General features: G+C 41.5%; 1 protein-coding gene across 1 annotated transcript; it reads left to right on the top strand.

Moving 5' to 3' along the window:
* The first annotated feature begins 10,608 nt into the window (after positions 1–10,608).
* On the top strand, positions 10,609–13,944 carry foxi2 (forkhead box I2). Its single transcript, XM_041060890.1, has 2 exons — positions 10,609–11,291; positions 12,152–13,944. Exons 1-2 carry the CDS (start codon positions 10,685–10,687, stop codon positions 12,724–12,726), a joined length of 1,182 nt encoding a protein of 393 aa, XP_040916824.1. The 5' UTR covers positions 10,609–10,684; the 3' UTR covers positions 12,727–13,944.
* Positions 13,945–19,604: the final 5,660 nt, after the last annotated feature.

Here is a 19,604-nt window from a genome sequence, read left to right on the forward strand (position 1 = left end):
CCGTAAAGCTGCTAGCAGGTGGGGGCAGCTGGGCTTGCCTGGTCCCCAGAATCAGCACAGCACCCCACATTGTTCTTGAGGTTACTGCCTGAGAGCTCCATGAAATCCAGGGTAGGCTGCAAAGGCTTCGGCCATGGGAACGGCTCCAGAAATAATAAAGCCTCACACTCTTCACATTTTGGAAGTCGGAGAGGATGGCTTATCGTGGCTGATCATTAGGATCCGAATCAGCTCGGAAATAATCACCATGCATAACAAATGTGCGGCGATGTCCCTTGGTGGCACTGATAGAGAGATGCAGTGGCAATACACAGGGTTTCACGGTGAACAGTGATGAAAAAAGACAAATGCAAACACTGTTCAGGCCTTTTAATTTATGCTTTTATTTTTTTTCATTTATCCCTTTAGTATTTGTTCCACCATTAGAGCCAAAAATGGCTGGCGGTCCCTTTTAAACAATCGAACAATTAAGTCAGTGAAATATAAAACCCCAAATTGGCTCCAGGCTACAAAACCATCGTGATGTCTGTGACTGTGAATTGATTTACCTGTTTGGGGTTCAGTATTTCTGGGTCAGGTCAGCACGCCCCACATCACTGGAAGTGATCTTCAAAGACGAGTCCTCTTCCTGGCCACTTGCTTGAAGTGTTAAATGCCTGAGGTGAGACTCCGGTGTTGAGTCTCCATCTTAGACTTTGCCAGTCTTTGAACTGCACTTTCTCTGCTGTCAGCTGTAGCATCTTTTTCTTTGGATTCTCTGTTGGTGACGTGTGAGTTCTTTGCCTCGTCTTTTTTAGCCATGGTGGCTAAACCTTCACAGTTCTGCTTCTCCTTAGACTGCTTCTTTTGCTGAAATGTAAACACATCTCAACTTGAAAATTTCCCCCTGGAAACCCACACAACTAAGACGTTTGACAATGCCTGAGAACCCATTTGCACTTGTCATGTCAAGTTTCTCATGTCCGGATAAAATCCAGATGAGATTAAAGGCACTTTTGTTTACACGGAGTCTCTGTTGGCAAGATCACAAATCTAACTGTAATCCATCTTGGTTTTCATGTGTGTAACATACAAATCACAAAAAATTATTTATGAACTACAAGGGTTCTTATTCCCACCACTAACTCACCCATACGGATCACTCAGTGGCTGCTCCAGTCAAGGATCAATAAAAAGTAGCTCGGTAGGACTTCATCTGGCTCCATCTACCCAGGAGGTTTGAACAATCAGATTTCAAACTGAATCATCACCATGGATGGATTTACACTTTGCTTTGTGAGATCAGACATGTGGAGCGGGGTCTGAGAGGGCATCGGGTAGCGAGTGTTAAGGTTCAGTGCAGTCCAGTAAGGCTTTTCTGAATTCTGTGCGAGTTTTTACCTCCATTTGTTATTGACATACCTGTGTTGTTATTTTTTTTTCTGATAGCAACATGTGGGTAGACATAAAAATGGTACTGTGTCCTAAGAAGCTGTCATGTCACACCTGGTAGCCTATGTTGAACATGTATACCTGTACGTGGTAGAGTTACAGCCATTTGGTTTATCCATTAATTCATTTGATCAATTAACTAGTTCTTCATGTAAAATGATGCAGGTTTTCACCATTGTTTCACAGCTGACTAACAGAGTAATACAGTTACAGTGGAGATGGAGGCTTTACCATGGAGCTCCCTGGACTATAGACTAGTTAATGTATTTTGCTGCTAAGTCACAGTTACAAAGCAGGACTTGCTATTGTGAGTCTCTATTGTGAACTGGGCTCAGAGACAGCACTGGGCCAACATGAATTACTGCAGCCAGTGAAAGACCAGAGCAGCAGTGTTAAAAGCAGTGTGACAGGCAGCCGTGGAAGCCAAAAACCAACTACCTTTGGTGTCTGTGTCGCTTCAGGATATACGGTTTCCCCCCTCTGCAGCCTGTCACCGCTAACTTCTCACGTTCGAGTTCCCCCAAAGGCAGAGGGAGGGGAGGTGGTGCGGGTCCCGGCCAGGGGTGCTGTTAAACCCCCAAACTTCTTCCATTTGGTACAAAGATGTCATTGAGCCTTGTCTTTGCACCTGCTGAAGTCGTGGAGGAGATGGCAGAGGCTCTTCCTGTGTGTCTGGGGTGGGGGAGTCGGGGTGTGGGGGCAACAGTCCGCCACCTCCCTGCTGCAAAACAAGCTCAACAAACGGTGTTTAAGTAATTTTTTTTTTTCAAAAGGCGAACTTCTGCCATGCCAGATAAGTCAACAAATGAGGGCCAGTGAAACTTTGTTCGTCGTGTGAGGGGCTTTTTGTGAGAGAGGTTGTGTAGAGAGAGGGGGGAAAGGCTTGGTGGGAGGAGGGATGGGGGAGGTGGAACTAGGACCACATAAAGACGGGAGCCAGGAGGACGCGGTTTGGAGATGGCGGGTTGGACCACCCTAAATGTAAGGTTTTCTGGATGCCGATGCCCGCTCAGGTGGCAGCGGTTGAAACACCTCCGCCCCCCCATCCCCCCCCTCCCTCCGGGCTCACAATGAGGAAACTGTTTCAATGAGACGAGGGCTCTGCCCCCGAGGCCGCTGACAGAGAGAGATTAGAATAACAATGGCCTGGGTTAATGACGTTTGTGCCGTTAAAGACACAAAGTCATTACTAAAAAAGCCATTAGGCCTCCAAGTCAAAGAGAATGAAAGGAGTGTTTTCCTATGCTGATTACTTGCAGTGAATTCTAAACAGAACAGTGATCAACATACAATAAACCAGCAGCTCAATGTCCCCATTTTATGGCAGGTTCTCGGCATTTTCCATGCTGCTACAACTACTTTTTTAGCTCATGAGATAGTGGCTTGCTTCATGAATTAGCTGCAGTTCCTTTAAGGCTTTTCACCCCGACATCTTCACTCAGTTCCAGTCATCATGTCGAGGCAGCAGGCAGAGCCGAGTTGGAGCTGGCAGAAGGGGGCAAAAAAAGCCAATGGAGGGGGAGAAAAAAAAGGAAAAAGAAAAGAAGGCTTTGAAGAAGACTGAGCTCGCAAAGCTGTATTTTAAAGTTGGATGGCACATCAGAGGCACGAGCAGCTACAGTCCTGCTTTTTTAAGGGTTATATACGCTCATACTACAGCATCCAAAAGGAGCATTCTCTTTAAAACCGAGCAGAGTGAGACCAAACATTCACCGCCATGCTCCGAGGCCTAATCATCCTCTGGATCACAAACAGAGTGCTGGTTTCAGAGGAGCAGAGATGAACAGAGGATAGCTGTGTCTGAAAATAATTAAATGTGACATGATTTCAGCTGTTATTTACATTCACATTATGGGCTGGCACTATAATTTAGAACAACGTAGTGCGACAGTAGAATAGGTTTCATTTCCTTCGCTTCCTGTGTCCTTGAAGGTTATGTTTGATAGAGATGAGATGGGAAAATGAATAAAAGTTGAACTTAAAGAAGTGTTTGAAGGAGTCCAATCATGGAATGCAGTTGTTCTTAGAAAAAAATATTCCACTGCATATTTTCCACACAATTGCTGCGGTAATAGCTCTGGCCATGGCTTCACCTCACTGAGAGGTAAGGTCAGTGCGTTTTGAATGAAGTTTGTGTCAGATCAACAAACAGAAATGTGCACTGTTTATCTCCATTTTTAAGACTTTGTATGACCAAGCATGGTTTAACAGAATGGTACGGGTGCCTTGGTGGGGTAACCATGGATTTTAACACTCACGAGGACTCACATGGACATCCACTTCAAACAGTCTCCACAACAGTCTCCATGGTCAAGCCGTAGTCCCGTCAGGTGTTTCGTCACACAACCTCCCTCGTTCAGCGTGAGGAATTGTAGAAACTGGAATCTTGGTGCACAGTTTTGGACAGTCTGTCACTGAAGGCATTCGTGACATTGCACTAGGGCTGGCTATTTCTTAACAACCTCAGTTACTTGTAACAACAATCTGAGCTTCTTCTTATGATGACTCAGACAAGCCTGACATCATTTAGGCGGCTAAACAATGGAGTAAACTCATTATTGCTGTCTTGGAAAAATCAACGACGTCCCAGCTTCAGACATTACATTTTCATTTTAGATATTAACAGCAGCTGAAACTCAAATTCAGAGCAAATACAAAACAGTGAAATAAGCTTAAACTCCTTGGTGGGCAGCAATATAAGCAACCAGTAGTGAGCAACACAAGGGTCGAACCAAACAAATATTCTCCTTCAGATATTTATCTTTGAATTCTCATGTCTCTAACATTACGCTAAATCAACATCTGAAGTAAATAAGACTGTTGCAGGGGTCGGAACTGAGAGTCCAGACAATGGAAGTAACAAATAGTTGGGCTGGGCAGAGAAACGAGAGCAGGCTGATGAAAGCGGTTTGTGATAGAATATATGCAAAGAGAGAAAGAGAAATTAGGATGCCTATTTCTGAAATGATGAAGTGTGACATGCGCTCAGCTCTCATATAAACGCTAACCGCCTCCCTCCCACACAGGCTTGGAGAGGTGACTGGGGAGAGAGGAACTGAGGAAATGCCTGTGGCTGAGCCTCTTATTTTTCCATGGCAGCGTTATAAACATATAGAGCAATAACATCTCCTGTATGTACCCTCTCTGCCCGCAGAACTGTGGCTGGCTTCTCAAAACCAGCACTATGTTTTTACCGCCCGCTATGAATGCCTTCTGTGTGTGTGTGTGTATACATGTTCTTATCTGTCCTCTGTCGCTCTCACACGCGTGTCTGTGTACGTGTGTGTTTGCTCCCCAAGAAGCATGCGACATATAATAGGTGCAAATGTTTATTTCCAAAGGCTTCCTGTGTAAATTATCCTGCTCGGCCTAACACAGGTAGATTCACTGAGCCTGACGCGTGGGCATGAATATGTCACAGAAATAGACTGGAGGTAAATGGTGGAGATTGTGCGTCGCCTGAATGGGTCCGACTGTCTCTGAAATAGGAATAAATAGGTCTTTGCATCCACAAATTTGCAGCTTATCCTCCCCCCTAACCAGTAATGGCAAAGCAGTAAAGCCTAACAAGTTTACCTGTTTATGTACATTTTATTGATTATATACAGTAAAAGCATTCAGAGATGGAAAAACCACCAGCGCATGTTCATCATTCAGTATCTGTATAATATCAAGTTCAAGTTCCCAAGTGTTGCTGATGTGTCTAAGTTCAGAAAATTTTAAATTTAAACCATTAATTAAGTGTTGTTATGTTGTGGCCATTTAATATTTTAAGCCTTAATATTTTCTTTTTGTGTTTATCCAACAAGTTTCCTGCGGCTGCCCACAGTGTGTGGATGTGCCGTCAATTACTCCACATTGGTTTACATTAAATCGCAAATCGCAGTCTTTTATGCGGTTACGTAATCGCACAGCGTGGCATCACGATTGCGATTAGATTAATCGTGCAGCACTAATATTTACTTAAAAAAAATAAAAGCTGGGGAAATCTGACAAAAACATCCATACATTCATCAACTCCCATCCCCTAACACAAAGACAAGTATGGACAGAAAAGGCTTTAAATAAGGTTAAATAAGGTGAAAAGGTCCTTTAGCTGTTTATATGATGAAGGGGTGAATTCTTTTTCAGCTCAGTCTTCCTCCCACCAAAGCCTGAAAATCATCCTCCCTGCATCCTTGGACATAAAACGTCCATCTGACAAATATCATGGGAGGCAAAAACACAAAAACAAAAACAGGGAGCTGAGAGTGGTTGTTTGGATCAGACCAGTGAGTCAGGAACTGGTTCGCTTGTGTGTTCTTTTTTCCTGTTTTTTGCCTCTTGTCAGTGTATAATCCTACACTCTTAAACAGTGTCAACATACTGTGCCACCCTCATGTTATTTATTTAGCACTTGTTTGTGTCCTCATGCATTTTCAAAAGGTTTTTGTAAACTGAAATACTTTGAGGTGTTTGTGGTAACACTTTACTGTAGGTCACATCCTTCCTGCCTCAGTCTGGGAATCACATTCGTCATCTGTTTCTCTTTATTCGTGAGTGTTGGAATACAAAGTTATTTGTGTCACTATTTTACACTCTGCTGACAGCAGAAATATATCAACTCTACTTCTTCGTGTGCAAACACGAATACAGAACAAAACAATTTTAAATTACACCGTCTGCGACATGTATGTGTATGATGTTGTCTTTTTCCTGTTTTTGCCTCTTTTGTCTATAATTACATATAAAAAAAAAAACCTAAGAAAATCATCCTTTAAACTGTGTATGATGTGTTTTTGCCTCAGCGTGTGCTGCCTCTTTTCTAAAATTACCTTTTCTTTTGAAATTCGACAAAACACAAAACAATATGACCTGAAAATTTATTGTGTGGATAGAGTCTCCGAATTAGGGACGAGCCAGAGCCCTGTTTGAATATTTTCTCCATATTTCACACACAGTACATGTTACCGACATGCCAGCCCTAAACTATTTATGCATTCCTCTCGTCTTTGGGAGTTTCTTTAAAGATTTAGCAGTGAAATGCTTTGAACAGGCCTGATTTTGACTCTGTGTTGTGAAGATGCACCAGCTGGGCAGAGCAGAGCTCACAGTCTGCCTTTATTTTTCACATCCAGCCTCCTGTTATGCTCTTAAGGCAATGTCCTATTAAGGTTTTAAGACATCCACAAGTTTTCTATTCACGTCACACACGCAGAAACACACATGCAACACACAGAGATCTTTGAATCAGAGCGATGAATACATCTGTCAGTCACACTGGGAACAGGCAAGGGCAGCTAATGAGCCACCCTCAGTTGCTGGGTACTTAATATTTTAACACTTGTTTATTTCCTCTGTATTTAATGCTGGATGTTACAGTGTCAGTCAGGAAATACGGTATCTGATGACAAAAAATCCTTTATGTGGAAACTGTCATGTTACAAATCCACATCCTCTGCTTTCCACCCTCGGGTTGTTTAACTCAGACAGCAACTGCAAAAGTTGCAATTGAAAAACTTTTGCTGCGTGTTCACAAAAACTTTTCTTCTTGAAAAGAGTCTGCTGACAGGAGCTCCAGAGCCAGAGAGTCTTCCCTTTTCCACAATCTCAAATTCTCATACATACATTTGAGTTTGTGAAACAGTTCTGGCGACGCATGATGAGCCCGGGGATTATTGTCATAGCCAACCCCAATATTATAGAATTACAGTCAGACAGAGCGACTCCTGGTGCTGCGCGGACAATTACTCTGCGGCCTGGATCTCAGTGGAAAAGCTGCATTAGAGAAAAACCTCAGTCTATCAGATGCTGAAAAACAGGGAAGTGTTGGCAGATAATGTGTCAATACCAACCAAAGTAATCACAGCAGGGCTCAGAGGGGGTCTGACTCTGTTTTATTAGATAGTTCCTCTCCAAGAAGAAATGTAACACCAGTGGTTGTTCTTGCAAAATGCAGACAGTCTCTGGTCAAAGAAACATTTATATTAACTCTTTGCCTTTCTTTCAAGTCCATAAGAAGCATTATTTGGTCTATTACCAGTCTTACTCTGGACTCTCTGGGTTGGAATAACCTTTGATGTTATCTGAAAGCGCACTTCTTCAAAGACTTTCTCAGTCTGCAGGAGCTCTCATTTGAAAACCACATTTTCATATTAGATTTCTTACAAGACTTTGATGGCTCCTTGGCAACTTCATCCAAAGACAGTCACAGCAGTGTTTAGCTCTCTCCTGTGGGTGCTTCACGCTCTGCACGATCAGGTCAGGCGCCACACTGAGCAGTGAGCTGCCTCCATCTTGTGGTGAATGTGATATGCTGCAGGTTTTGAGAATAGCTGGCAGGATGCGTTGTGTCACAGGAAAAAGGCATCTCAAGGTGGCAGTGTAGCTCCACATATCTGAGCCAGAGGCACAGAAGTACAAGGTTGCAGTAAGAAACACCATTTCAGTGAAGACCCGTGAACACAAAAATACAGAAATTCTAACTAATTCATTTAAAAAATAAATAAAAAATACCATGTAAGAACATATAAGGCACATTTGTAAAGTAAACGTGTCAAATCTAAGCTGTTCAGAGAGGGAAAAATGATGACCCAAAGCCAGTTAATCAGCCTGTAAACTAATCCACCTGCTAATAATAAAGCAATAAATGGTTTAAGTTCAGATTATCTTTATATTTACAATAAATTTAAATTATGTTTGTTGGGGTTTTTTTTTTATTTTGTCTGTTTGATGTTTTAAACTGGTTTTCTTGCGGGTAATTGGTAGGTGGAGCTGTCACATCAGCACAACTGGGAGCACCTGAACTCAATCCTCCTCAGGGCCTATAAAAGCTGCCATCTCAGACTCCACTCGAGGGTTTTCTTTGTGTGTGTGTGCTGTGTTTTAGTTTCCCTTGCATTTTGCTTTAGTGGGTTAGTCATTGCTTAAACTCAGAAAACTGTATTCTGAAGTCAAAGTTTCCAAAGATACCGAGAATGTCAAGATTTTATTTATATCAGTATTTTATTCAGTGCAAATATCATAAAGCTTCAAAGAAAAGCAGTGAAAAGACAGTTCATGAGGAGGTTTTGTTGTTATTTATGCATCACGTCGGCTGTTTGACTCGTAGAAAGGTTCAGCGTTATGTCCAGAGACAGTCGATCCTCTTAAATCAGAGCAGTGTTGAAGCTATACTGTCTCAAAGCAAACACATACTGACTGTGAGCACATGTTAATATGTGTCTTTAAGACACAACAGGACACAGTCCATCAAAAAAAAACTTTTTTTTTTTTTAATCAACTCAGAAATCTGGTAAAGCTGGTGTCATTTTACTTTGCTGAAATCAAAAGTTCAAAAGTCAGTGCTTCTTTCTTTCAGTAAAAGACTCTGTATTAACAGAACTTACTTCACTCACAGTCAAAACATTCTTATTCATTTATCTTTTTTTTTTTTTTTTTTTTAGCAAGCAGATCCTGAATGAAACAGGAAAATTATGAAATGCTTTGATGAAAAGATAAAAAGCCAATGTCTGAATTTTCTCCAGACACCTTAATTAGCCAAAAAACATGTTTTAAACTCTTCAAAGAAACTGATTTGTTGTTCCTGGCCTAAGGATACGTAACAATGAAACCCTGTCAGGATTGTCAAGCAATTTTCAGTTGAAGCCTTTTGACAGTTCACAATATTGATGCATGTAATTTAATGCATGTAAACAAAAACAGTGAGTTCCTTTGGGGAAGCATCAGAGATATTATGTTCCAGCTTCCATCCTTTTGTATCTATAAATCAAACTAAGCATGTACTGTTTCACATGATCACATCACCATTATTTATAACATAAAATGAGGCCAGTGAACCTGATTTCAAAATAAAGTTTATTATCATCAAACATCTCACCAAAATAAAATTTTAAAAAAAAACTGTAGGAGAGGTACTTCATTCTTTTCTTATGTGTCATAAAACTGACTCAAACTTTTGCACAAGCCTTAATTTAGATATGTTGGACCTTTATACATAACCAAGCTCTGAGCTTGTGTGTCTGAGTGTGTGTGTGGTCCCACTGTGGGGACTCCCTGGGAGGGGACCAAACCCTGGTCCTGCTGCTCACAGGGACAACGTTTGGTTTTGAGTACTGGTTTTAGGGTCAAGGTGAAGGTTATGAACAGGGCAATGACTTTAAGTCAGTGTATTTGTTTGAGTGTCTGCTCTTGTACAGCAACTGAATCTCTGTGAGAACCAACGTGGGTTTTAGAACCAGAGAGCAGCAGAATGAGTAAATTCTACCTGGTCTTAGGGAAGTTCAGGGGGATTAGAACTGGTTTTAGGGTTAAGATTAGTATCAGGGACAGGGTTAGACAAGTGAGGTCAGTGAGTGTCCTCAGTTCAATCCCTCTGTACTACAGTAATGTTTGTACTGCAGTAAAGATGATTTAAAATGAGCTTAATTAGTGTATTTGTGTTTAAAGATGTAGAATAACCAGGAGAAATAAGCTGAAATAATCAGCCAAGTCATTTTCTTTAGCTGCTTTAATTTTCCTTAAGTTTTTATGTTGTAGCATGAATGGATAACATCACTTATTAATCTTGTGATAATGTTAATTGTTAATTAATTGTTAATCATAGATATAATTGTTTTACGGTCTGTTAGGTTTTGTCAGTTCTGTGGGTCCAGAGCGTCACAGAAATGAGTCCTGATTAATATAAAGCTAATGAAGGCTTAGAATTTACACACTTTACATGGTGATCAATTAAGTATGTACTAATTGTAATGCAAAGGTTCAGTGTCAAAGATCACACATGGTTAGGAACTGTTTCATAAATCTGAAGATTTTCCAAAACTCTGACTATAATTTATAGTAAAGTCTAAATGCAGCAGATGTAGAAGAAGAAGAAAACTAACAATGTAATCGCTGTTGTTGCAGCCATGCAGGTGTGTTGTTTGTTGACTGAGGTTAAATGATCACAGCCTCAGTCCTTATGAGAAAACTTGAACCCGGCAGGAGTCTGTTGTGCGTCTCCAGGAGGATTTGACAAGAGAAACATTAGGAAACCACTGACCCAGTCTCTGCTGAATGAGGTAGACCATGACCACACCCCCTGTTACTCAGTGTGTGTCTATTGGCTGTTGGGAATTATCTACTGCCTGGATGTGGCCACTGTCAAGGGTTTATACTATTAAAACTCCCCAAACTCCTCCATCCTCCCTGACACTTGTTGCTGCTACCTGCGCACCACCGGGAGAGGCCACCTGAACCGCTTCAGCATTTCCTTTGGGATTTCCCGCGGGGAGTGATGAACTCCATCGACCCTCAGTCCCATCACCAGCACCAGCACCACACCTCCCCTACCGTCGGCTCTCTCCCACCCAAAGGCGCCCAGGAGGCCCCGGACATGGCCGCTGTCTACTGCGACAACTTCAGCAGCATGTACCACCAGCAGAGCCTCCAGGGCGCACAGAGACCCGCCGGCTACGGCCTCGGGGATTACGCATCGTCTCCAAACCCGTACCTGTGGCTCAACGGGCCGGGCGTCAACTCCTCCGCGTCTTACCTGCACGGCAACAACCCGGCGTCGTTCATCCCGCCCTCCTACGGCTCGCAGCGGCAGTTCATAACAAACTCACCTGGATTCGGTGGGCCCGACCTGGGCTGGTTGTCTATCGCTAGCCAGGAAGAGCTGCTGAAACTGGTCCGGCCGCCCTACTCCTACTCTGCGCTCATAGCCATGGCCATCCAGAACGCACACGAGAAGAAGCTGACCCTGAGCCAGATTTACCAGTATGTCGCCGACAATTTCCCATTTTATAAGAAGAGCAAAGCCGGCTGGCAGAACTCGATTCGGCACAACCTGTCTCTGAACGACTGCTTCAAGAAAGTGCCGAGGGACGAGGACGATCCAGGTACCGTGAACGCACCAGGGAAAATGTTATTTTATTAATTTAGGTGCAGGTCAGTCACCAGGAAGTCTTGGTGAGATCGGATTAGATGTGAAACTTGGTGAGCGTGAATTATACTGACATTGTCATTTCAAAAGAAAATTGTAACCATGAACACCGCTTTTATTGATCCATACCAGTTATATGTAAAATAAGTTTTTATCAACACTTAACTCCAAATAATTTTCTGTAAAAATCCTGGGCTAACACTGGCTGATGAAAAATATAGTGGTGATAGTGTTCAAGGATTAATACAGAGAAATTCATACAGACACTAAAGAAATATAAAATAACACAATAAAATAACAAGGTGTATAATGAGTTTAAAGGCTCACTATTAAGTAGTAAATATATATTTTAATCTACTAGAAATATACCTTGCATTTTAAAACATTTGCTTTCTACAAAATAGTGCACCCATTGTACTTTAACATGACTGGAATGTTTTTAATTCTAACCTGTTCTTTAGTGTAGAAAGGTGTTATTTATTACTGTTCCTTTAACCTGCAGAGAGTCCAGCAATCCTGAAAAGGCTCAGAATGAGCAGGAAACAGATGTGAGATAAATGGCACCAACTTTGTACATTTAGATTTGAAAAAATATTTGACAGAAGTTTGCTATGATAGACAAATCGTCCTCCCAGTGCATTTATTTGCAGAGTCATATCTTGACAAGAAAAGGCTGATTTACTAAAAAATAAATTTAGCCGTTTCTTTATATCAACTTATACATAACAGGCTCCAAAAACATCAGTCAAGTAAAGGTACATGCAACCAAAACGGAAACAGTTCATTTGTAATATGTTGTCTCATCTTCAATCACAGGAAAAGGAAACTACTGGACGTTGGACCCAAACTGTGAAAAGATGTTTGACAACGGAAATTTCCGCAGGAAAAGGAAAAGACGGTCAGATCCGAGCAGCGCGGGAGGAGCTGCGGCGGCCGCAGCGGGGGCCACAAAAGTTGAGGATGGCAGGCCAGCAGCGTCAGCCTCTCTGAAGCCCGCAGACAGTCCTCAGCTCCTGGAGATGGAGTCGATGAACGAGAACCACAAGAGTTCGTCGTCATCGTCACCACCTGGACTGGCCTCATCCGCTCCTTGTTTTAATAACTTTTACAGCAGCATGTCAACTCTCAGCTCGGGGGCCCCCAGCCGGCAAGGGTCCCTGGGACTGATGAACGAACTGTCAAACAGGAACATTACGGCCCTGAGCCCCTACCACCCGAACCACGGTGGACAGGACGCAGGGGTGTCAGAGCACAGCGAGGGCTTGCATTTCAACCGTGGAGTGTACTACAACACGTTTGGCAGTGGGCAGAGCGGACAGTTCAACAGTCACTTCTACAACAGCTTCAGTGTCAACAGCTTGATTTATCCCAGGGAAGGGACTGAGCTATAGGAGCTGCTTCGCCGCAACTTCACTCTCTTTTAGGGACTTCTTGCTCCGTGAATCCCCCCCTGAAAAACACACATGCATACATACGTGCAGTTCAGCAGAGAGGTCAGAGTGCAGGCTGTGCAGCGGCTTCTGTACATCATGAACATAACACTACCTTCACTGATCAGTTCACAGGAGAGATCAGAGAACAGAAAGTCTTTTAGTTACACTTGATTTAACTTGACAAGCACTCAAATCTGTGGCAACACCAGCTGGAAAGTCAAAAAAAAAAAAAAATTAGCACTTATCTTTTTTATTCTTTTTTATTACTATCAAAACTCCTACTTTGTCCTTAATGCTAAAATTATATTGGCAAAGTAAAACAACCACTGAAAACTTATGTTTAATATTTTAAACATCTATTTTTTTTTGGCAGTTGGAACAGAAACTCTTCCCAGTCTTAATGTCACAACTACGTCATTGTCTTGTTTAAGAAGTAAATGTACATTTGATATTTTGCCAGTTATGCCAAATCCAGCCCTTATTTCTTTGGAGCAGCTAAATTCTTACAATTGATTACATATGTTGAAACTGTTTATTCATAATCGACACAAATCTGCCAAAGTTGCCTTTGTGATACCGCCATTACCTCAAAACAACAATCATATGAGAGGAAAGTGTCCTGCTGTATATTTAGACCTTTTCCAAATGCAGCAATAATTGATTTAACACAAATATGATCCAAAACAGGGCTTGCCGTATTTTTATATCCTCTGGTTGACTGAAACCACAGCAGTAAGGCTCATGTACATACTTTATAAATGTGTATTTTTGTAAATTATAAAGATAGTTTGTGACTATTTATGCTATTTATGCTGATAGGCATTTTTCTACTGTTGTCTGAACGTAGTTTGATTAAAGCAGAAGTGAATATTAGCTTAAAAAAAATGTGCCGAAAACAGTATCACTAAAACCCAGATGTCATAAATATATATTAAAACTATATGCTGTGTCATGGTTTCTCTCAGGATTCAATGTGACAATCATTGAATGGCTTTTGTATCTATTATTGTCTCTTTTTTAAATCTTTATACAGTACATACAACTTACAGGCAGTTTCAACTGTGATTATAAATAAATATCATGTGGTCTCTATTGTATTGTCATGCATCATTTTCAAATAGGGCATCAGTGTATTCAGTTCTTCATTATAATTTGAATGGAAATTGACTTTCATCTCATATTTAATTACTTGTACTCCATTTCACCTCAATGCAGCCTCTCACCAGTTATATAAAAACAACAAAAACATCCCACATTTTTTAGTTGTGTTTCCACAGGCTTTTTTTTTTTCACTGTGAACCTTCAGTTTAAATGATTTTACATATTATGTTCTATATCACTTATAGCGTTATATCACTATATCACTAATGTGTGATATATGTGCAAAAGCCTGGCTGAAGAGTTGGAGATTCTTCTGAACCAAGACTTAACTCAGTATTTATGATTCCTCATTTCATTCTCTTTGTCATAATATATCTGGTTTGACAGGATTCAAGATCAAGTTCACTTCCAAATAAAAGAAAATGAATCTATCTGTCTCTAATTAAGGCTGCTTTGCATCCTGTCAGATCGGAGATTAGTGTTGAGTAATAGTGTTGGAGACGATCTTGTTGCTGAAAAAGCTGTAAATAGTCATTTACAGTTTGTTTAGTTTTGTTTTCTGCTGTTAGAAAGTGGGAACGTTGCCCAGCTACACAGGTCGACACCCAAAACTGCCTCATCTGTCGCCACTAATGCCCTCTAATGAATCTGAGCAGGTCAAAGACCATGCCGCAAAAATTATTACAAACAGGAAGCGTTAGTAATTTCCTTATAATTTCTTAGGAAGTTTCTCAGAGGGAAGTTTGTAATTTGGTTTAAACCATTGGATAGTTTTCAGTTGGTACATGTTAATCAAGGAGTCTCTTAGCTAATGCACAGGTGGTCAGCTTAATCTGAAAAAATGTTTCTACAGAAAAGCACACAATCCAACATGTATGGAGAATGAAGAATTGAATAATGCACATTTATTAGTTTTTCTTTCATGGACATTCCTGTTTTTCCTACAGTCAGGATGTCTACGTTCCCTTAAGTTCTGATTAACTTTGCACTGATATTCTGTGCAGCACAAGGAGATAAAATTTCACAAATCCACAATTTTTTTTTTTATTTAAAAAAAATCTAACTCCACCGATTACATCCTCAAAAACAGTTTTAACTTCTGAGTCACAGTTCTGAATGAAAGCTCCCTCCTCTCATGTCACACCTCGTCCTACAACGTTCTCCAGTGCCACAGACGGGATATCAGACGGGAGAAGCTTTGGGAAAATCAAGAGAGAAAGTTCAGGTTTGGAGGTGAGCCAAGCTCCATGCAAAGACACCGCAGTTGACAGACGTCTTGATGTGAAACAAAACAGCTATTGTCCTCGGCCCTTCACGCCAATCCGCATATCAATTAGGGACTCTCTGAAGATATCCCCCTTAGACCAACAGGGTTTAAGCATCTCTTTTGTCTCCATTCTCCGGCAGTGTTTGCCCCAAATTAAGAGGAGGCCATCTTGCTTTGTTCCTGTTAAGAAACGACGCATCAAGAAATTCCCTCTGCAAATATTTGCCACCCATTGTGCAGATTAGGGACAATGATTTGACCATTTATTTAGTTTTCGCTGTTTATGATTCACACCGGGCATGTGTTCAAGGTACTTAAGTGTTATGCCGTGAAATTGATATGATAGTACTTTCCCATCATCTCGGATTTGGCCCTTAGGGAGATTAGAAAAAGCGAATAATTATGGGAATAACAGCAAACTCCGCAGCTGGTAAAAATGTAAAGTTCTCTCTTGTATCACTTTTATTTACCTGTGGATCTAAATACAGTGAAAAAAAGGCTAAAAACCAAAAATGTCATATGATTATAATAATAAAACACTGTTGAAAGTCTTTCACCTTATGTCCCGTACTTGTGTAGCGTTGTTTATTTAATCATACTATGACCTACTAATTAAGGCCCATGAACTTAGCTCTTCATAAACACCACTTTGTGGCCAAAAACTCAAACTGCTCTGATCTAATTTGTGGACTCACCAGACTCCATTGCTCAGAACAGGGATCAGTTCTTTCACTTATTTTATCTGATAGTCTGAAATGTGTTTCCTCATCGGAGCAGCTCTGCTCTCTGATGCCACGATAATTCCAAAACAACAATCTGATGGCCCGGCTCTGAGTGTGGAGGTCAAACTCAGTTGTATGCATTGCACAGGCAGTTCCAAAACTTTTCCACTCTGGCAGACTGCACCAGTGCAGAATGAGGACCCCCGCTGCCAAGTGTGAACTTCTCTATTAGTGGGGATCCATTGACCCAAGCTCTGTTTGATCACCTTCTTTTGCGCCTGGAACATCAGACACCCCATCCTAATTTGGCACCCGCACAGCTCTATCGGGTGACATTTGAAAAGCGGCATTGTTGGTCCGTCTGGGAAGCAGGTTGAACACAGGACCATGGGTGCTATTTCAAGGGGTGACTGTATACTGTAGGTTCATGTCCTAACACGACCCCATAGGACCCCATACCCAAATTGTTCTTCAGATAATGGATGGTGAAGAGGTGATGCCTCATTAATGAGAAACATCTTGGAGGGAGCACAGAAAGCAACTGTTCTGTCGTACCAGCGTGTTTCACGTGAAGGGCCGAGCATCTTCATCAAGGACAGCGGAGCGATGTTGTGTCGGGGGAGGTTGAATAATACAGTTTTATCAAATGATCCACAAGGACAAACCAGATTTTGCTCAGGTTTTCCTCAAAATTTCTAATCTTTTGTTTGAATGTTGTCTTCAAACACAGGCAACGTTTTGTTTTTGTTTTTCTTTTACACTTGATGTAAAAGGTGGCTGTTCAAGTTCGCTCCCTCTTCAATCCTATAGCTTGTTGGTTTTAAAGTACAAACAACACAGTCATTATCCTATTATCCTATCTGGCCCGTCTGTTTACCAAGATTTTACAGAAACTACTCCAAAGAAATGACACAGGTTAAAAAACAAAAAGTGACAAGCTTTCTTTGAGTAAAGACATGGTTTACTGCTTTCTCATCAAACACTAGTGTTAACACTGGAATCAGGACACAATTAAAATATCTTAACATGAGTTGTTTTGAATTTCAAAAGCCACTATTCTAATCACCATTACACTTTTTTACATGTATTAAATGGCAAAATGTGTCCAAAGCAGAAAGTACAGGTAATAGAATAACAGACACAATGTGCTGCCACAGTAGGTTTTGAACAGAAGTGGAGGCAGCATCCAGATCAGATTCAGGAGTAATACCATGTTCTAAAAGTTCTCCTGTAAATCCTGCAGTGGAAACATTATGTAAAAGTACATAGTATTTTAGCCAAATATAGTTCAAGTAAAAACGTACTTATTGCAGAAATGTAATACTGTCATATGCTTCAATATTGGATTTTTGTTATTTAACTAAAAGTGTTTGCAAAATGAATTATGTGTGAACAGTTTGTAAAGACTTCACGACTTCATCCTCCTGTGATGTGCCATTTACCTGCCCCTGTTCTGTGCATAAACCGTTAAAACATAAGAAAACAGTAGAGTGGAAGAATGAGAGTGGGGGTGTGTGTAGGAAAACATCTTGATGGGTAGTGTCCGGGAAGGAGGTTGAGGTTGGGGGAGTGGGGAGGGTTGATCGTGGGGTGGCTTGGGGGGGTCCTGAGTATGATTTGATCCTGGAAGGCTCAATTAAGTGGTTCGTTTACCCCTCGTGTGGAGCTGGTGAATTGGAGCCAGGTCAGCTCCGGGTTGAGGTGTTGTTCATTATTTTTCCGCCTGTCGGATCCCATGAGCGGCCGCTGGAGACGGTGGCTGCTCGGCGGCCGAGGAGCAAAGGGCCTGCCGGTGGGGTACGTCAAACACACTCAAAGCCTCTCCTCTTGCCTAGGGGATTATGATCAACAAAGCATGTCCCACACCTGCACCGGCCAGCACAATGGAAACTCCGCGGGCCAATGGAGACACAGGGAGAGACCAGTTATTAGAGGCCCCCACCAATGAAATGGATTACATTAACCCCTTCTGTTGTTCTTCCTCCCGGAGCTTAAACATTGAACTGACAGACTCCACATCCCATTGAGAAAAATCCTGGTAACACTTTGTTTCAATAGCTTTATTCCAGTTTATCCACCAGTGGGGAAGTATTGTGTCTCTACTGTTAAACTGTGTGATGACTTGATGAAGAGTTGTAAAGCCGTGCTGAAACTTTGGCCAGCTGTTTGCACTAACAGCTCTTATTGTTGTTGACTGTACAAACTAATAAAGCAAGTTTATGACAACATAAGTGAAGAGAATAAGAAACTTTTTTTTTTTTTTTTTTTTTTACATGTGAACAAAAACAAGATGACACAAAACTGAACATAAGGGTCTGTAGAAGGCAGCTTCAGTTACAGTTTGGGGGCAGTGCTTTCACATTCTTGATGATGTTTACTTTTTAATCTCGAACAGTCGACAGCATGTCGAAAGATCAAGGCCTGCTCATCGTGTGCCGGTGGAGTCGCCCAGTAAAGCAGCGAGGCGTCCGGCCACAAAAAGCTTTGTATATAATCATAAGGATCTCAAAGCGACGCTGCTTCCTGTTGCCTAAAAAGTGTGAAAAAGTTTGGTTCTTCATGAAAAAAGGAGGCAGCAGTGATATTCTGGTCAAATGACGTCTAAATACACTGCTTCTGTTTCACATCTCAGCATTTTTACACTTCTAAGACAGAAACCACTGACCTTCAGAAGCAAAAAAAAAAAAAAAAAAGGTGATACATCACACATCAGACGCATTACATTTAACAACGGAGGCAACTGTTTACTCTGTCATCTTGTGAGATAGATAGACAGTTGACTTTATTAACCCCTGGAGGGAAATTAAATTGTTACAGCAGCAAGAAACATTGAAATAAAATACAAATATCAATAGGTACATGAACACAGAGGCTGAGATGAATAGGTAGAAAGACTAATGAATGGATAAATGGGGATATTGACTGATAGTCAGGTTATAAATCAGGTACAGCTGATGGCATAAAGAGCTGAAGATCGATAGCGTCTAGGTAAAGTCAATACTGTAGTGTTCAAAGAGCTGGTGATTAGAATGATGAATAAGAAAGTAAGGCCTGGTTCAAAAGCCGCCCTGATATATTCAAGTAAACAGATATATTCAAATCATAATGTGCAAAGAGCAGAGTGTCAAGAACAAATAATAAAGTCTCTTCTCATAAATGTGAAAAAGCCGACTTACATCTTGACGCGTGAGCTGGTGCTCTTACTTAGCAAACCGACGGCTGCCTGGACGGTCGGAGATGACACCAGGAACAAGTTCAGTGTGGGTTTGAAAATCAGCAAAATGTGCTTTGTGGTTAATGGACTGAAATACACAAAAACACCAGCATGGTCCCGTGAGCTTATTGTGCTGTGCCACTCAGTGTAATCTGCTCTGGGCAAGAGCATCAGCTGATTGTATCAGCTTAAACTTAAATGTCATTAACCGCACAGCCATGCTGTATGTGCTGTATACTGTAATGTATTAGTGTAGATAAGGATATTACTGCTCCATAATCTCTGTATCCCAAGTCACAAACTGTATCAACAAGTAAACAGAGTTGTTTACCCATAACTGTGCAGGTGTAACGTAGCCTGTGAGCCTGTTTGGGGTTTGTTTCAGGTGTGTTTTGGAACAACAGAGCGGGAGAATAGTCAAATATTTTCAGCAAAGGAGGGTGTCAGTCCCCAGGGAACCCGTCATGGGCGAATTAGACCGAAGCTCAGAGGAATGTACATCGCTGCCCTCGTCCCCATCCCCTCCCTGATA

The sequence above is a fragment of the Toxotes jaculatrix genome, chromosome 17 (genome assembly GCF_017976425.1).
Source record: "Toxotes jaculatrix isolate fToxJac2 chromosome 17, fToxJac2.pri, whole genome shotgun sequence".
In the NCBI taxonomy this organism is placed as follows: domain Eukaryota; kingdom Metazoa; phylum Chordata; class Actinopteri; family Toxotidae; genus Toxotes; species Toxotes jaculatrix.